Here is a 20,456-nt window from a genome sequence, read left to right on the forward strand (position 1 = left end):
TAGCGATATCGCACCTTTTTCTCATCTTCTTTTCCAAGTACATATCACCTCTTCTTCTCTAGTCTCTCATCTCTTAAATTCTTTCTTTTTCATCTTATTATTTTTATTCTACTGTTCTCTCTTCCAATTACGTTTTTAATGCTCCTCTTATTCTCTAATCTCTCATCTCTTTTGCTCTTTCTTTATCATCTTCTCTAATATTTCATTTGTCTTTTTTTCTATTTCATTATAATATTTTTGATATTGTTTTATGCTACTATATTATGTTTTTTATTTCACTTTTATCTAATCTTATTTCTGTATATTAAATAAAAAGTTGTTGTCCAAATATGATGAGTTTTGTTGTTATTTGATAACGCATAAATGACTAAATACAAAGCTATGTTGTCATATATATGTGTATGTATAACTCAATAATTAAAAAAAACTGAACCAATCGAACCAACCCAAACCGCATTAGTTTAGTTCGATTTTATTTCAAAAAGTCAACCAAACCGAACCGCACACTTTTTTCTCTTGTGGTTCGAATGATTTTTTACATAAAAATCGCTCAAACCGCATCACTAACACCCCTAAATATGTGGTGTATCAAAGTATACGTTTAGCCTAGTGACACTTCTAGCGCTTCGCTCCTCAGACTCTCCAAAAAATAGTATCGAAACCATGATTAGTCTCGATGGAAGAGTGGAAGTGGATCCTAGTGTGAATTAAGGTTAGTGTTGTGGGTGACTCACACTTGTGATAGTGCGAGTGGCTAAAGTTCATATAGACTAAAAGTGAACAAAATGTTGAATTTATAAGAGAAATAATTCTTACCCCTAATACTTTAAAGTTTTAAAGTTTTAGGTGAATACATGATATCAAGGTCTACGTTTAGCCTAGGGGTGTTCATTGGTTCGGGTAAATCCGAACCAAACCAGAATCCGAACCAAACCATAGTGTTTGGGTTGGACATTTTTTTAGTTCGGGCAAGAACCAAACCAATGAAATCCAATGACAATCGGTTCGGGCATCGAATTTTCAATTTTCTACCCGCAAGCCCAACCCAAACCAACCCTAATTAATTATCATGAAAATTACTACCAAGCATTCAACTTCAATAAAAAAAAATGTTGTGTGTGGACATATTATGCTATTTTAATTTGTTATTAGAAAATTGATAGTGTAATATGATAAATGAACATTAAATTATGAAACACATTCATTATCATATTAATTCAAGTGACTAGTTATAAATTCAAAGTCTTAATCTTGATATTTTTCTTGTTAGATATTTTTGAATCTATTAGATAAAAATTTCTTATATAATATTTAAATTTGAACACTAATAATACTATATTTTTTATAATATTATGAAAAATTAATTTTTGTAAATAAGTTATTTTTTAAGAATATTTTTTATTTTTTTATCTACCCGATCAATCCAACCCAAACCAATCCGTTGTTTCTCGGATCGGTTCGGTTTGGGCTTTATCGCAAAAATTTGTAAATCCAATCCAAACCAATCCATTTAATTTTAATCGGTTTGGGTATCGAATTCTCTCAAAACCGAACCAAACCGGCCCGTGAACACCCCTAGTTTAGCCTAATGACACTTCTGGCATTTGGCTCCTCGGACTCTCCAACTGAAATATTTCGCAAATGTTTTTTTATTGACTTACACGTTCACCAATTTATTGCTTCATTTATTTCATATCAAACACACTGGATTCAAAAGAAGCAATGTCAAACAGTAGAAAAAGAAAACACACAAAACATTGCACTTGCATCTAATGGCTTGTGATCACGTTGACAATCAAAACTTATAGCTCAGTTAAGCCATCTGCACTCACAATTTATAGCTTTCACCTTCTACCCCCTTTTTCCTCCACCAAGTATACAAATTTTATCTACTTTGGCATAACTAATTCATATGTTTCGCATAACAAATTTACTTTTGCGTTATCAATTATCTGTTTTTCCATAACCAATTTATTTTCTTTCACATTACAAGTTAACCTTGTTTCACATTACAAATTTACCTGTTTTTGCATTAACAATCTCATCATCAAAAACTAACAAACATGACCTGCTTTGAAACTCTTTCTACCATTAGTAGGGACCAGGATTATTAGGGAAAGCACAAGGTTTTTATAGAAACAAATGCATAACCAATTCATATTTCCTCAATAACAGAATGTGTAAAGTAATTCTGTATATATTGATGTGTATCTATCTATCCATATATATATATATACATCTTATTATCACCTTAAGCCGTTCCGGAAGTCAAATTTCCAATTTTTTTTCTCAAGTGACTGTTCACTAATTTGACAGATGAATCAAAATAAACTGTCAAAAATGGGCTAAACCGAATTTGACTTAGTCAAAGTTTGCATGTTGACTATAATTTCCTTGTTACATGTTAGAAACAATGAGAATCTAAAGTAGATTATGCATACCTAAGAATTTTGATATGATGTAGCATCCCATCTTTGTAAAACTCTAGATAGGAAGTAATGAGACTAAAATCACAACTTTTAAGTAGCCTCCTGCAAAGTTTTCTTCTTTTGCACTCTCAAATTACCATTGGGCACTCTTTCATTAAAATTTTCTCTGAGAAATTCCACAGCCATGAATGTAAGCGCTGAAGCCGGAATGTACCACGCAATTCTGGGGATGCTACCCCTGAACATCCCTTCCAAGCCTTCCTTAGCCCATATATTGTAGATAGCATCCAACCAACCCTTATACCTAATAGTACAATATAATATATAAAGCAAATTACCATCAATTTAGCTTTAGTCTTTCAAAAACATGAACATCCCAATTCCCAATGCACAAAATAGCTCTATTCATTACTATTAATTTAAGATAAGGAAAAATGAAAGACAGAGGGTAAATAGCCGTATTATATTGTAGATGTCCACAATACACCAGAAAATAAACTTATTATGCCAAAGCAGACACGTTCCAAACAACAATCATTATGCATAGCGTAATAACATAATAGAATTGTCATGGAAAAGAATTGATAAAAATCGATACCTCAAAGTTGAACCCTGAACTTGCAGCCTAGTTTTGACGACATCCAAAGGAGTGGTGAGATATGCACTGAGACCTGTTTAATTATTTGAAAAAAATTAATGATACAGAAAACATTTACCCCTAGAGCACTTAAGTTCAGAGGATCCAGTGTACTTTCCACTAGATTTTGGTCCAGTTTTAATTACATCCATTCAAATCCATCTTTCTCTTATTTATATATTTTAAAATTTTCTTTTTAAGGCCAAGATTTGACTGGAGGGATTCTCACAGCAGAGAATCTGCCCCCACGCAGGATAAAAGGCAGAGCACAGGACATACCACCAGCTAATCCGCCTAAAACCAGTCCTTCAAAAGAATTATTAACATGCCAATTTGGGTTAGATATCCATCTTTGCTTCCCATACTCTGTAGCATCTTTCAAAGCTTCATAGAACACAACCTATAACAATTGCATGAAAGGTATTCAAAAGCACATTTACAAAAATATTACAAGACTATAATAATTTACTACTAGAAACTTTTTTTTTTTTCACAAGATTTGAAAGTTTGGATCATACTTGCATTTAATACGATTGAACAAAATACATTTGAAAATGAGAAAGAAATATAATGACATGCAATGGGATACTTTAAACAAGTGCTAACAGATCAGACCCTAAAACAAGAAAATGCATCACAATAAAAAAATGGTTCCAATATGGATAAGCTCGTAAGATTGATTAGCCCCATGAAGACTAAAACTAACATTGAATAATGCATCCATTTCCAATCTCTATGACTGATCATATAAGATATTCTTTACTTTAATTTCTTTTTGTCCTAACCCATTCTAAAGTTTAGCCAGGACACTTACTGAGCATATCAGACAATAAGAGGCTTTAGTCATATCAGACAATGGGCTTTCAATTAAACTAAAAGATGACCAAATAAGAGTGTTTAAATTATCTAATGAAAATATTGAAAATATTATAGAATAGTCGGGGCAGATTTGCTTAATGAATATGGTAGATGAAAGAAAATTTTTAAAAAAAAAAGGTGATTTAAACTATTTTAAACACAGGAAAAGCTTTAGATGTTCACAAAAATAATCTTCAACAAGTTGATAATCACTTTTTTTTTTATTTTGAACAAAAAGGCCCTAAAACACACCCTAACTACTTTTAAAGTGTTAAATCTTTATATAAAAGTGATTTATTCATGAAAAAAAGTTGAAAGACACAAACAATAAACTCAATGTGCTATGTGAAATACCATCAGACCAGCAAATGGTACATCCCTTGCCAGTGTAGACAAATATCTGCAAAATCAAGCAAAGTAACAAATCAAAATCATCCATATATATAAATTAATTGTTGTGAAATCAAACTGGACTCCTCTGCGTCAAAAGTAAAACATCAACTAATGGATTTGATAAGATGCATATGAAGCCCTAACTTATCTAAGTTGGTATGCATAGTATCGCATAATTCAATCGGTAATATAAGTTAAGTCGCCTTCTACAAAATCCAATAGTGAACTGATGTAGCTCTTCATAAAATATCATGATTCGTCTATAAAAGCACTATCAGAATTTTGTAAAATCATTTTGTGGATCAAAAATCGTGAAGTCAAATCTTCTTCTCACACTGACATAAACAGAACAAGAAAACCAAATTATGGAAAGGATAACTTGTTGGTGCCCAGGGTAGGAGTAGGATACTACTTATTGTCTAGTGATGCTCTTATAAAATTCTAATAAATGAGAAAGACAGATTTGAAAATTTAATAATTTAGATAACTTGAGATAACATCATCAAAAGATATTAGTGTTTCTAGTGTATACCCTGCATATAAACCCTTTAAGCCTTGTGATCTCCATATTGAGCAGCCTGCATGAAACATCCCTTTATAATAGTCATATATTTCTGCACCAGGTTTTATTTCAATGCCATTCTTTATTGCAGTAGAAGTCCAGGATGTAATTGTGCCTTGAACTTGCATGCGCTGCTTTATCACTTCGCATGGAACATATACTACAGAACCAAGTGTATCTCCTGAAAATTTAAAAAGTAAGGCATATTTGAGCCTTTTATTGCACACTCACACGGTTATAGATGTCAAACTCGATAAACCATCAAATTTAGCAAGAATACAAATATGTCACATAGCAGCATCATATTATGTAAATATTTCAATGACAATCAAACGTTATTGGTTCATAAATGAAATACTTAGACAGTGTACTACAAGTTTATAACTTACAGAAGAAATATTTCGACTTGATTTCAAAAATAAATAGGCAAATGTGTCAGAAGAGAAAACAGTAAATCACAAACATTACAAGTTAAAAGAAAAAGCATTGTCGCAATCATCAGACAGATTACACTGCAACTGGTTTCATACACGTGCCCGGGTGACTCAAAACGTGTAAATTCTCGAACATTATACAAAGTTTATTAGATGCTGCAAATCAGCTTACCAACAGCTCCAGCAATGAAATGTGCCCAATGGCCCTCAAGGCTAGGATGTGAATCCTCAATCCACTTTTTAGTGGACTCTATGACACCAAAATATGTTGCACCAGTCGCAAGAGACCCAGTAACACCAGGTAGTACACCCCTGTAAAAGCCTAAACAATTTTAAATCAATCAGAAGGCACACATATTTCAAGTTTGAAATCCATAGTCTACTTAACAAGAACATTGAGATAAAAATTGAAGTTAGATTTAAGTCATCAGTCATGCATATAAAAGCATGCTTGGTTTGCATCATGTTAACCTCCAAATAGGTTGTCCATTCAAAAGCTTTCTCTTAAACAATTTGTTTAGAAGTTTTTTTTTTTCAAAAGCAAAATAAGCTGACCAATATTTACATGAAGAAATTTCAACTAAAAAACAGAATACCGATAATTGGGACAAAATATTAAATCATCACAGTAGTTTACCTTTTAATCCATCAACCTTCCAGACAGACCGCACCATCTGCAATATGCCTTTTTGGTTCTAACAGACAAATGATGTTCCCAACAAAAGAGAAAAGCTTTAGAATACATGAACAGCAGCTTAAACACAAAATTTAAAAACTGAGTTTTGCATATCTATAGACTATTACTATACCTTAACACCATTTAGAATAGCTTGACTTTGTATTCGTGTTTTGATGGTATCTACTGGATGCATCATTCCTTCCCCAAAAGCACCCGCAACAGCTCCCCATACAAACTCCCTCCATACTTCAATATCATAATATAGTAAAATTAGTTCTAATCATAAATTTATGAAAGACAAACGAAGCTATACCCAGTTTGTTTTCCAGTAAGCTAACGTTGGGACAGATGAATGAGACAGAAAAAGGAAATTGCAGGACAGTGCTGCATCAATGCAAAGAGATAATATGTGTGTCAGAAAAGTAAAAGCCCCAAATTACTTGTAGGGTTGTAAATTGCATCACTTCCTGATAGTGATTTTTTAAAGTAAAAATCATCACCCCTGTACTAAGATAATTTTACTAGGCCTAAGAAAAGACGGTCCATAAAGAAGAAGAAGAATAAGCCAAACATATGTGCGTCAGGCGAGCATACAAGCTCGGCCAAAGGCCGTACAGAATATGCCATAAAACGTCCAGATTGGGCTTGGGCCATCGAAATGGCTTATCATCCATCTGTTTAATAAAACATAGGTAGTGACGCGTTCCCGCAATAACTGGTGGAAGAAGTTAGTCAATGAAGAAACCATTCTCCCTACAATAGAGGAAGAACTGGTCTTCCACAACTCTCACTATCCAGCTCATGAAGCCTTCTATATATACCTCATTCCAAGAAAAGCCATACACAGAGCTTCTTACCACCCTCCATGAACTAGCCTTAAACTGTCAAAATACCCTAAAACACCACAAACAACCCTACAATCACAGGGCTACCTTATCGTACTTTTTAAGCAAATACAATCCCCTACTCCATGAAAACCCTAAAACTCATTGTAATTTAAAATCTCAATTTAACAGTCATACACCGTCAAGGTAAATCAGTCTTACACTAACATCCAACGAGAGGCCTCTATTTTTCCGTGGCATAATATCAATTTCAAAATGCAGGTACAAAAATGGTTTGATGTAGCTAAATAAAAGATTTTCGTTGAACCAATTCAATATCATCAATTAGAATTCTCCGTTAACATAATCATACAACTCAGTTTCATTTCACAACATAAAACAACTTTACCTAAGTTCACAAATTTCTTTAAGCTTAACCTAATCAGAAAGAACTAAGCAGTAAAAAGCAAGATTCAACAACAGCATTCACCAGCGAAAATGAAAAACACAATCAAAATTCGGAAATTGAAACCAATTAGTACCGAAGAAATGGTCGTGAGAAGCGTTCTTGGAAACTTGTGATTTAGTACTGGAAGTAGAGCTTTGAGCTGCCATTGATTGATTGATTGATCAAGAAACGGGAAGAGTTCTTCTGGTTTAGGGTTTTGAAAGAGCGCGCTGAGAGTTATGAAGGAAGATGGAGAACTGTTTTTTACCTTTTGATGTAAAAAGGTGAAGAAAAGAAGTAAAAGAAGTGAAGGAAGGAAGTAAAAGAAGATTCATGATATTTTGGACGGTTAGACACGTGTTAAAGAATTTAAAAATAAAAGAAAAATACGATTGGATAATAGATTTTGATTTTTAAAAAGTTTAATAAACAATATTTAGATATTAATTTCATAAACGTGGTTCATCCAAAAAAAATATAATAAATGTATTTAAATATTATTTATAAAATAAAAATATAGGAAAATTATATGCAGTAGAAACTCTTTAAATTAATACTCGGTAAATTAATAAACTCTCTAAAATAATAAATTTGTCCGGTCCCGACTTGGGCCAATGTAAAAAATTGATAAACTCGATAAAATAATAAGATAATAACTTTTCGGGAGATCCCTTTATAATTTTCGGTCCCAAGAAAATCATAAATTAATAATTCATAGAAACTGAAAAAATAATATTACACTCTACTGAAATATGATTCAATAGTTATCTGTTTTCCTTTAAAGTTCAAAAGTCATTATTGATTTCCAATGCATATAAACACAGTAGTTACTAATTTACGTTGAGTCTCAAGGTTCGCTGCAACGTAATTCTAAGAGGCATAAACTAATTTTCCTTTTTGTTTGGTGTGTACAGTATAATTACTTAAAAACTCTTTAAATTAATAATTATTAATTTATCGATAAATTAATAACTCTCTAAATTAATAAATTTCTCCAGTCCTAACATTATTAGTTTAAAGAGTTTCTACTGTATGTGTAGGAGAAAATTATACTCTTGTTATATTTTCATTAAAAAAAATATAAATTACACTTAAAAAATTATATTTCAAAAAATAAATTCTGATAGATGAAAAGTTAGTTGTGTGTATGTATGGCTATTGAATATTATTCAATTTCAAAAAATAAATTCTTAATTTTAAAAAAAAAATTGAAATAGATTAATTAATACTTTTAATACTAATAAATAAATAAATAAATAAATAAATAGAATTGATTAAATTTGTCATAAAAATAAAAACTAAATGATTTCATTGTATATATTTATACATCAATAAATATTTAATAAGATAAATTGTTTTTTTTGGGTAAAAATAGATTTGGGGGATTGGTGAGAAGGAAAGAGACAAAAGTAAATTTGAATATGTTATGTCACGTGTTAGACTGAGATTGAATCACAAATTAAAACTAGGTGTTTTGAAGCTTAATTCAAATCATAATTTTGGCTAATTTGAATTAATAATTAAATTTGAAATTAGGAATTTGGTGATGTATTAGTGATTCAAATCAAGAATATGTGTGATTTGATTAAAGACGCCTTGATTTGAATCACAATATTGGATGACTTGAGTCATGATCAAACAAACTCCTTTGAAAAACACCTTGGTTTGTGTGATTCAAATCATCTAATTGCTTTATTTGAATCACATGTATCAAATCATGATTCGAATTAAATAAGTTATTTCCATACTTTATCATCTTGATTCAAGTCTTTCTTTCATCTGATGCAAATCATAGATGTATGATATGACTCGAATCAACTACTCATTTTCTCATCTACTTTGTTCATTACCTCTAGCACCTATAAAAACCATTTTTTGTTGTTCTCTCCGAAAAGAATTATGAGACATTTAGATAGAAAAATCCATAATTTTCACAAATCTATAAAACCCTTTAGTGTTTTTTCTTTTACACCTTCTCTCAAGTCTCGCCTATAGAAAAATTTCATAGTGTGCTGATTGAGTTAGCTCTATTTGAGAGTTGTGTGAATTTCTTCAATACAACCAATCATCTCGAACCTCGAACCAAGAAACTCCATTTTTGTGGTACTCAACTCTAAAGATTGAGTGTTAGGTACATTAGGGATAAAATGTTTTTTGTGAATCTTTTTGTGCATATACGACTGAAGACTTGATATTGTGATTATGGTATTTGGAGATTGAATTCTAGAAAGGAAAAATATTATTTCCTTCTACATTAATGACTTTGGTAGAACCATGTAAATGTTGTTGCGGAACGAAGTTAGGAGAATCTAAGATTATAAGGAAAAATATTATTTTCTTCTCCATTAAATACTTTGCCAATGGAGGAGGTTGTTGTTCCTTTTGAATAGTTTTATTCTGTAAAATAACGTGTAGTGTGCAAGATGTTTTGGTGAAGAAATTACACATGTGGGACACGGTGTTCTAACATGTGTGCAACATCTGGCCTTTGTTAGCAGGCCATGGTTATTGTTGTTTTAAGCGAAAATTATGATTATGTTTCAATTAGATTTGTTGTTATCTTTTAGCAAATATTAATTAGAATTGTTTAGGAGATTGAATAAGATCAAATCTAATTATTTAGAGATTTAAATTTGAATAAAAAAATCAAATCTTTTTGCCGGAGGTTTTTTGAAAAACCAATCGAAATAGAATCCTGTACAAATTTGGACGTGATCAAATCTATGCCCATTGGAGAAAAGCTCAGAAGTTGCATTGCTATTGTGAGATACTGGATCTAACTTTAGTATGGTCGAATGATAGTTTCTTTGTTCGACAATTTCAACAGGATCTTATCATGTCGTCAAAGTATGTTCACGTGTTGCAATCGAAGCCTTGCAATGCTGTAGTCGAAGTATGCTCAAGTATACCATAGTCGATATGATAGGATTGTTAGCATGTCGAATTGGGTCTGTTTGTTATGTCCTATTGTTTAAGTTAGCTTGTTCCTGATGTTAGTTTGTGGGCCTATGTGTAAAAGCCCATTAGTTTAGTGTGTTAGTTTTATTATAAATAGCATACTAGTCTCTCATCATTGCACACTGCAAATCCTAATTAGGGTGAGAGAGGTTATTTGTTATTCTGTAAGACTTGTAATCTTGTTTCAAAGAGAAAGTAAAAATTAGCAATTTATAACCAATTTCATTGTGTTCTTCTTGATTCCCTCTTTCCTACCCTTGTGGGTTTCTTGTCAAGAAAAGAAACCTATTGCTGCAACTTGAATCTATAATCCACTCATTACCTGAGTCACTGCTTGAAACCACAAGAACATTAGACGAGTCAAAATCATCTTTTCAAGATGGTGGATCTGTATTGCTGGGAAACAACAAAGCTTGTAAAATTGCAGGTGTTAGATCTGCGAGATCCAAGCTCCATGATGAGTCAATAAGGTTGTTGACTAAAGTCATGTATGTTCCTGATTTGAAGAGAAATTTGATTTCTCTTGGTGAATTCGACAAGAAAGGATATGTTTTCCAAGGAGAGAAAAGTATCCTAAGAGTCATGAAGGGGTCGAAGGAAGTATGGAGAGGCGTGAAGAAACAAGGCTTGTATACCCTTGAGGCTGAAGTTGTAAGTGGTTTTGTAAATGTTGCATCCACGAAACCTTGGTCAAAAATAGAGATCTGGCACATGAGATTAAGCCATGTTAGTGAAAGGGGTCTGGTCAAATTTGGGAAACAAAATCTGCTTGATGGAGACAAAGTCGAAAAGATAAAGTTTTTTAAACCTTATTTACTTGGAAAATCTTGCAGAGTAAAGTTCAATAAAGTCAAACAAAAAACACATGGGTCCCTTGATTACATCCATGTTGGTCTTTAGGGGCCTGCAAGGTGTCCATCACATTCAGGAGTAAGGTATTTTCTATCCGAAGTTGATGATTCTTCTAGAAATTTATGGGTATTCAGCCAGAAGACTAAGGATGAAACTTTTGAGAATTTCAAAAGTTGGAAGACTCTGGTCAAAAATCAAACTGGTAGAAAGGTCAAGAAGTTGAGAATGGACAATGGCCTTGAATTTTGCAACGAGGCGTTCAATAGTTTTTGTGCAGCCTCTGGTATTGTAGGGCTCAAAACTACTGCATGCACTCCCTAACAAAATAGTTTGGCCGAAAGGTTTAATCGAACCATTTTGGAAAGAGTTAGATGCATGTTGGCTAGTGCTAGGTTAAAGAAGGTGTTTTGGGAAGAGGCTGTTTCGACAACAACATATCTGATAAATAGATGTCCTTCAACTTTATTAGATATGAAGACACCTGAAGAAGTTTGGTTAGGATATCCACTAGATCTCGACAAACTTAGGGTATTTGGTTGCATAGTCTATGCTCACATTAGGCAAGATAAGGTCCAACCTAGAGCTCTGAGATGCATGTTTATGGGATACCCTGAAGGAGTCAAAGCTTATAGGCTATGGTGCCTAGAGCCAGGTCACAAGAGGTGTATCACTAGTCGAGATGTATTTTTCAATGAACCTGAGATGGCTTTCAAGAAAATTGACGATGTTGGTCGAAGTATAGAGATATCTGAAGTTGAGCTGGAATAGGAAGAGATTCCTATTGAGGTGAAGCATGTCGACGCTAAATTGTATATCCTAAATCAAGTCGAAGAATAAGCACATGATGTTGAGGATATTGAGGAAGTTGAGGAAACTGTAGATAACTACCTGTTGGCAAGAGATAGGTCGGGAAGAGTCATCAAACTACCTCAGAGACTTGGGTATGCAGACCTCATAACTTTATCCTTAATCTCTGTAAGTGAGGTTCTAGATGAAGAACCTAGAGACTATAAGGAAGTTATGAGTAGTCAAAATAAGACTGAATGGTTGATGTCCATGGATCATGAGATGAAATCTCTTCATGATAACCATGTAACACCCCATAATTTCAGTTTATTAATTTAATTTGGATTTATTGCTTCTGCCCAGAAGTGCTTAGCCATATTGGTTTCATTGATCATGGTTCTGGCCATTTCTTGTAGAGTTCTATTCTTTCGCTCTACAACTCCATTTTGCTGTGGAGTTCTAGGGCAAGAGAAATCATGGGCAATACCATTTTCTTTGAAGAACTCCTCAAAGAAATTGTTCTCAAATTCGCCACCATGATCACTTCTGACCTTTATGATTTTGCACTCCTTCTCAGATTGAATCTGAGTGCAGAATTCAAAGAACACTGAACGAGACTCATCCTTGTGTTCTAAGAACTTTACCCATGTCCAGCGGCTATAATCATCTACGATGACTAATCCATATTTCTTCCCTCTGACAGATGCTGTTTTGACTGGGCCAAACAGATCAATGTGCAGAAGTTCTAACGGCCTAGAGGAAGAGACAACATTCTTATATTTGAATGCAGGTTTGGAGAACTTGCCCTTCTGACATGCTTCACAAAGAGCATCTGATTTGTATTTCAGATTTGGGATTCCTCTGACCAGATTTAGTTTGTTAATCTGAGAAATCTTTCTCAAACTAGCATGGCCTGATCTTCTGTGCCAGACCCATTGCTCTTCAGAAACAGACATAAGGCAAGTCACCTTCTACTTCTCAAGATCAGAAAGATCAATCTTATAAATGTTGTTCTTTCTCTTGCCTGTAAATAGGATTGAGCCATCCTTCTGACTTACAGCCTTGCAGGACTTTTGATTGAAGATTATGTCATAACCATTGTCACTTAATTGACTTATGGACAATAAGTTATGCGCTAATCCTTCTACAAGAAGTACATTAGATATGGAAGGAGAGTTACCAGTACTTATAGTTCCAGAGCCAATTATTTTGCCCTTCTGATTTCCTCCAAACTTGACTTCTCCACCAGACTTAAGCATCAGGTCTTGGAACATAGACCTTCTTCCCGTCATGTGTCGCGAGCACCCAGAGTCCAGGTACCATGACATGTTGTGCTTTGTCTTCTTTGCTGCCAAGGATATCTGCAACAGAAATTATCTTCTCCTTAGGTACCCACAACTTCTTGGGTCCTTTCTTGTTAGTTTTCCTCAAGTTCTGATTGAACTTGGGTTTAGAATAATAAACAACAGGAGGTACAACATGATATTCCTTAGGTTTAGCAGCATGATATTTTCTAGGTTGTGTCACATGCTTCTTAGTGTGTGTAACATGAAAGCTTTTGGCATGTGAAGTGAGCCTAATATCATGTGAGTGGCCATTGTCATACCCCAATTTTTGACCCTAAGATCATATATCATTCATATCCCAATCATTAATCAAGAGCTTCACTTAGAAGTTTTGTTTGTGGTGTTGCACTCACCTCATCAATAAGAGGGACCATCAAGCACTAATGATTGTTTATCTTGTATGCATATTATACTAACCCAAATACCAAAAATATTGCTTTGTTTCTTTGTAGGCTTTTGTTTTGTAGGTAGCAAGCCAAGACATGCAATAAAAAAGGCATTTTCCACATTTTTGACTGATGAAATCGATTTCCCTCTTGGGTAAATCGATTTCCCTACAGCAATTTTCAACAAAATCACATTCTGGACAGCATGAAATCGATTTCCCTCCTGGGTAAATCGATTTCCCTAGTGTATTTTGCGCCAAATTCTCTTCTGGAACAGAGTGAAATCAATTTCACTCCTAGGGGAAATCGATTTCCTTAAGGCGAAATTCAAAAAAAATAGAGGGAAGCTTGATTTGATTTTGGCACCTATTTTCTTTGACCATTTTTGTCATTTTACCAATTTTCCACCTCATCAAAATAATTCCCTTCATTAATTCCATTTTAACCTCATTTTACCATTTTTTACCATTTAAATGCCACTTTAATCACCAATTAAACACAAGCTAATTAACCAAGAGCAAATGACCAAATTGCCACTACTCTTGCTCTCATCCTATAAATAGAGGCCACTACTCTCTCATTTCTCAAGCTTGGAGAGCCAAAAAATTGCTTGCAAATTCATTTCTCACCCTTTCCAAAACCCTCACCCAAAGTTTATTTTCATAAGATTAGTGAGATTCACATTGAATCTTGCTAATTTTGAACTAAACCTCCTACATTTCTCTCTTTTCTTTGGTTGTTCATCTCCAAATTTGAAGGATCTATACACTTTGTGCTTGCTCTTGAAGCTACTCCAAGACTTTTGTTCAAGAAGTGGTAATTTGCTAGATCCATGATGTAGATCTTTATTGCTTGTGTTCAATGCATCTTTGATGCTATATTGATGATATTTGTTGGTTTTGTGATGGAAATTTCGTGCTCAAGTTGATGTGTGGTCATAAGGTGTTTGTATATTTGTTCAAATCAAGTTTCATGCCTTTAAATGATATTTTTGCTGAAATTTACACTAATGAAATCGATTTCCTTAAGGCTGAAATCGATTTCCTGCTGAACGTAACTTGTTTTTTTTGAAAACTGCACTATGGAAATCGATTTCCCCCTGCATGAAATCGATTTCCTGCTGGCAGAATGTGGTTTTTTGCTTTTTTTATGCTTGTTTTGGCTTCCTTCTTCCTCCACTTCATTAATATCATTGGATCTAGGATGTTGATAGGTTTGAAATGACCTAATCCATAATATTAGGTGAATGATATTAATGATAGTGTGAGTTGATTATCTTTTGTGAATTTTATTCTTCTTCCTCCACTTCATTAATATCATTGGATCTAGGATGTTGATAGGTTTGAAAGGACCAAATCCATAATATTAGATGAATGATATTAATGATAGTGTGAGTTGATTTTACTTTATGCATTTTATCTTCTTCTTCTCCTTTTTTTCTTTTGATCGATGAAAGTCTTAACACTTTGAGAATTCTTATGGATTCTTAGTAAAGACTAGATCGTTACCTATTTTCTTTTCGTGCGGTATTGCTTTCGGAGAATGATCTACATATCATTTCTCTCGCATGCATTAGCACATAAAGTTTTGACCGGCCTCGTTGTAGGGTGATTTCTACATAAATCACTTGGCGATCTGCTTAACATAGCGCAATATTTCGTGTCCCGAATAAAAAAAAGATCAAATATGGAAGAGAATTGTATGCGGATGATTTAAGACTTATGGAAATTTATCGTGTAGTCGCTATGATTTTATCAAGCTTCTGATAAAGTTCCATTGAATTTAAATCCAAGAACATCCTTCACTCACCATCGATCTTTACTACTAACTTTGATAACATACTTGACAAGTTTCAAGATGGTTATCTTTAACATCTAACAATTGACTTTAATTTCCGCAATTTATTATACCGCTCTTTATATTTCTCGCTTTATCTCTTATTTGATCATTTCACATATTTACATTCCGCTATTTTTCCTTTGTCCATTTGGACGTTTATATTCCCGCTATTTTTTCTTTGTCCATTTGGACATATGTTTTGTTTCCGCCATTTTCTCTTTGTCCACTTGGACCATACTCTACTTTTATGCTAAAACACTAATAAATAACAAAAATCTAAAAAACGTTTAAGGCTCTCTTTCGGACTATTGGTTACTATCCTGAGCATTTTGGAGATTCGGACTTATGGACTTAGGACCTCTGGACCCTCATTCTGTTATTACTCTATGATTGTTCTGTCTGTCTGGCATTGGATTGTTGTCTGTTTGTGTATGCAGGTATTTCCTTGAAAGCCCTTGATGGTTAATTCCAAGGCATTGAGATAAGGATTTTACCCGAAAACAGTCGTTACTCTGCCCGATTTTTGTCAGAATTTTAATGTGCTTAATGCAAAGTGGTGCTAAGATAATAAGTTCATCTGGATCCCCAAGTGGTAATGTTTTGGTTTGGTATTGATATTCCAAAGGATGGGAAATCTACCTTGACTCACAATGTCAAGTGTTGGCTTCTTCTTCGGTTAGACCGTTTCTTTCCTTAGCTTTTATTTTACGCAATAGGATAGCCTCTTCATCTCCTCCCATTCTTAAATTTTCAAAATCTTCTCCCTTTTTCCAAAACATTCTTATGTTTGCAAACCTTTTCAAAACCTTTTCTTTTAAAATATCTTTTGCCCTTAGTGGCTTTTTCTTCAAAGTTTAGACACTGTTAATTGTCGAAACGAGTGGTTATACCCCACGATTTTGAAATTGATTGATATAATGAGATCTTTTCTGCGTGAGAGAGCTAGTGACATACTCGTTGATTTTATCCGAGTTGGAGCCCTTCTTTCATTTGTTATGCAAAGAACTCATTTGTTCTCATGCTCAAAATCCACGGCTGAGTATTTCTCTCCGACGACGATAAAGTGTTTATTCGTTTTTAAACGTTTTTCCCTTTAAGCGGAACTACATTAGCTCTGACTTCTCCATTGCACCGAGGAGGTATGTAGGCACAAGGCTTAATGTCTTGCCGAGCTTATTTTAAAAATAAAACAAACCCTTTTTTAGCACACACGACACAGATTTTCAAAAAGGTTCCTGTGGAGTACCACAGATATGAGGGGTGCTTTAAACCTTCCCCTTGTATAATCAACACCCGAACCTGAGTTCTCTTTCTTGTTTTAAAAACAAAACTTTGGGTTTTTCGTTCTTTTCCCTTTTCCTTTGAAAAAATAAAGCGCGGTGGCGATTTCAAACGAAATATTGAGTCGAGTCAATTCCATGGCTTCGATCTCAGAATTTCCCCGCTACAGCCATATTTGAACTGATCATACAATGGCTTGTATGTGATTTGCAAATCATCTACAGATTCAAATTTGTGTGGGGTGTCACCCTCATAGCCAACTCCAATCTTTTTGTTTCCAGAAACACCATATATCATAGAAGCAAGATGACTTCTGCCAATACTTCTATATAAGAACTTTCTAAAACTCGAGTCATATTCTTTCAGAATATGATTGAGACTAGGAATGGATTTTTCTGAGTCAGAAGGAGATCCAATATCTTTGGATAATTTTAAAACTTTTTCCTTCAGTTCAGAATTTTCCACTTCCAGCTTCTTAGTTTCAGAGTCAAATAGCTTTTTCAGCTTTTTGTATTTGATACTAAGATGAGCCTTGAGTTCCAGAAGTTCTGTTAAACTGGAAACTAACTCTTCTCTAGATAGTTCAGAAAATACCTCTTCAGAATCTGATTCTGATGTAGATTTTGATCCATCATCAACCGTGGCCATCAGTGCAATGTTTGCCTGCTCGCCTTCAGAGTCTGATTCTGATTCTGATTCTGAATCTGAATCATCCCATGTTGCCATAAGACCTTTCTTCTTATGAAACTTCTTCTTGGGATTTTCCTTCTGAAGTTTTGGACACTCATTCTTGTAGTGACCAGGCTCATTGCATTCATAGCATGTGACCTTCTTCTTGTCAGATCTTCTGCTTCCAGAAGATTCTCCTTTTTTAAGCTTCTTAGAACTTCTGAAGTTCTTGAACTTCCTATGCTTGCTTTTCCAGAGTTGGTTTACCCTTCTGGAGATCATGGACAGCTCATCTTCTTCTTCTGATTCTGATTCTTCAGAATCTTGTTCTTCTGCCTAAAAAGCGTTAGTGCATTTTTTATAATTAGATTTTAATGCAATAGACTTACCTTTCTTCTGAGGTTCATTAGCATCCAGCTCTATTTCACGACTTCTCAGAGCACTGATCAATTCTTCAAGAGAAACTTCATTCAGATTCTTGGCAATTTTGAAAGCTGTCACCATAGGACCCCATCTTCTTGGCAAGCTTCTGATGATCTTCTTGACATGATCAGCCTTGGTGTATCCCTTGTCAAGAACTCTTAACCCAGCAGTTAGCATTTGAAATCTTGAGAACATTTTCTCAATGTTTTCATCATCCTCCATCTTGAAGCCTTCATATTTCTGGATTAAGGCAAGAGCTTTGGTCTCCTTGACTTGGGCATTTCCTTCATGAGTCATTTTCAATGATTCATATATATCATAGGCAGTTTCCCTGTTAGATATCTTCTCATATTCAGCATGAGAGATAGCATTCAGCAAAACAGTCCTACACTTGTGATGATTTATTAAAAGCTTCTTTTGATCATCACTCATCTCTTGTCTTGAGAGCCTTACACCACTAGCTTTCACTGGATGTTTGTAACTATCCACAGAAGATCCCATAAGTCACCATCTAAACCAAGAAAGTAACTTTCGAGTTTATCTTTCCAATATTCAAAGTTTTCACCATCGAATACTGGTGGTCTAGTGTAGCCATTGTTTCCATTGTTGTATTGCTCAGCAGAGCCAGAAGTAGATGTAGGTGTTGGAGTCTCACCAGCTATCTTGACTTAAGAGTTTTTCTCTTCCTGAATCTTTTCTAAACACGGTTAAGTGCTTGCACCTTAGAACCGGCGCTCTGATGCCAATTGAAGGATAGAAAAATAATTAGAAAGGGGGGGTTTGAATAAGTGTACTTAAAAAACTCTTAAGATAAAAAACAATTGCACAATGATTTTTATCCTGGTTCGTTGTTAATGAAACTACTCCAGTCCACCCCTTTAGAGTGATTTACCTCATCTGAGGATTTAATCCACTAATCACACAAGATTACAATGGTTTTCCACTTAGATACCCTCTAAGTCTTCTAGAGTATTCTGATCACAACCTGATCACTCTAGGAACACAATGCTTAAATACCCTTTAAGACTTTCTAGAGAATCCGATCACAACTTGATCTCCTCTAGTTCTTTACAAATAAATGTAAACAAATTCTTACAAGAGTATTACAATGCTTCTTAAAAGCTATAATCACAACTGTGATATTTCTCTTAAAGTTTAAGCTTAATCTCACTAAGATATTACAGCAGTAATGAAGTGAGGTTGAAGATGAAGTTTGAGAGCTTTTGAATTTGACAGCGTTTCTGTAAGTTTACGCAAAGTGTTGTATTCAGCTTCTCATCAGAACTTCTATTTATAGGCGTTTGAGAAGATGACCGTTGGGAGCATTTAATGCGTTGCGTGATCCGTACAACATTGCATTTAATGTTTCACTCTTTTGTCAACTACCTCGAGCCTTGCTTTTCCTGCTTTAACTGACGTTGCCTTTAATAGCTTTTAACGTTCCTTTTGTCAGTCAGCGTAGCCTGCCATCTTGTACTTGCTTCTGATCTGATCTTTGTTGATACAATGTTTGAATATATCAGAGTCAAACAACTTGGTGCAGAGCATCTTCTTGTCTTCTGACCTTGAAGTGCTTCTAGCGTGATACCATGAGAACTTCAGTGCTTCTGCTTCTGATCTCAAGTTCTTCTGATGCTTCAATAGACCATGTTCTGATTCTGCTTGACCATCTTCTGATGTCTTGTGAGAGCATGTTCTGATGTTGCATACTATAACCTTCTGAGTTAGTGCTTCTTGTGCTGATTTTGTGCATACTCTTTATATATTTCCTGAAATGGAAATTGCATAGAATTAGAGTACCACATTGTCTCAAGCAAAATTCATATACATTGTTATCATTAAAACTAAGAATATTGATCAGAACAAATCTTGTTCTAACAATCTCCCCCTTTTTTATGATGACAAAAACATATATAAATGATATGAATTTGCAATCAGAATATCAGACGGCTAAAGACAATTACACAGTTATAGCATAAGCATATAAACATAGTGTGTGAATATGTCTCCCCCTAAGATTAACAATCTCCCCCTGAGATGAATAATCTCCCCCTGAAATAAATACTGGAAGAAATTTATAAATAAAGGACTTCCCTGAGTATTTTCCATTTCAGTTGAGACGTTCACATATGCTTAGATCTTCAAAACATTCAGAGCTTCTGCTTCTTGCTTCCATAGGACAGCTTCAGAGCTTTGAATTACTTCTTGAATCATTGCATGCTAGATTGTATCGGAACATTGTTGAATGTACCAGAGCATCATCAGAGCATCTCTACATCCTGAAATGTTTCAGAACAAACTAAACGACAAAAGTCAGAGCATGAATGAAATCAGAACATAAGAAATGTATCAGAGCATATAATATGTATCAGAATTACATAAAAATGCATCAGAACATATAAGGAATAAGAATGTGTTAGAGCATATTCTGCCACGAGAATATCATAATATTCTTCCTTCTTGCTTCTGATCTTGAAGCTTCACAGCGCTAAGCTTGCTTCAGATTCCATGAGCATATTTCTATATAGAATTGCTTTTCCCCATGTCTTTGCTTCTCATGTTGAGCTTTTTCATAATGTCTTCAATCCTGCAAAAATCTCAAGCATAGAACTTGCAAATTCTGTTAGAAATGTGGAGACTTACTCCCAGCAA

The 20,456-nt window shown here is 34.2% G+C and overlaps 1 protein-coding gene across 1 annotated transcript; it reads right to left on the reverse strand.

Annotated features, from left to right (window-relative positions):
- Nucleotides 1-1,879: 1,879 nt before the first annotated feature.
- LOC131624415 (uncharacterized) lies at nucleotides 1,880-7,562 on the reverse strand. The gene is made up of 9 exons (XM_058895356.1): nucleotides 7,359-7,562; nucleotides 6,123-6,238; nucleotides 5,951-6,008; nucleotides 5,486-5,635; nucleotides 4,850-5,060; nucleotides 4,279-4,324; nucleotides 3,346-3,466; nucleotides 3,028-3,100; nucleotides 1,880-2,733 (listed from the first exon to the last, which is right to left on the reverse strand). Exons 1-9 carry the CDS (start codon nucleotides 7,429-7,431, stop codon nucleotides 2,520-2,522), a joined length of 1,062 nt encoding a protein of 353 aa, XP_058751339.1. The 5' UTR covers nucleotides 7,432-7,562; the 3' UTR covers nucleotides 1,880-2,519.
- Nucleotides 7,563-20,456: the final 12,894 nt, after the last annotated feature.

Source organism: Vicia villosa, unplaced genomic scaffold (genome assembly GCF_029867415.1).
Source record: "Vicia villosa cultivar HV-30 ecotype Madison, WI unplaced genomic scaffold, Vvil1.0 ctg.000121F_1_1, whole genome shotgun sequence".
Classification (NCBI taxonomy): domain Eukaryota; kingdom Viridiplantae; phylum Streptophyta; class Magnoliopsida; order Fabales; family Fabaceae; genus Vicia; species Vicia villosa.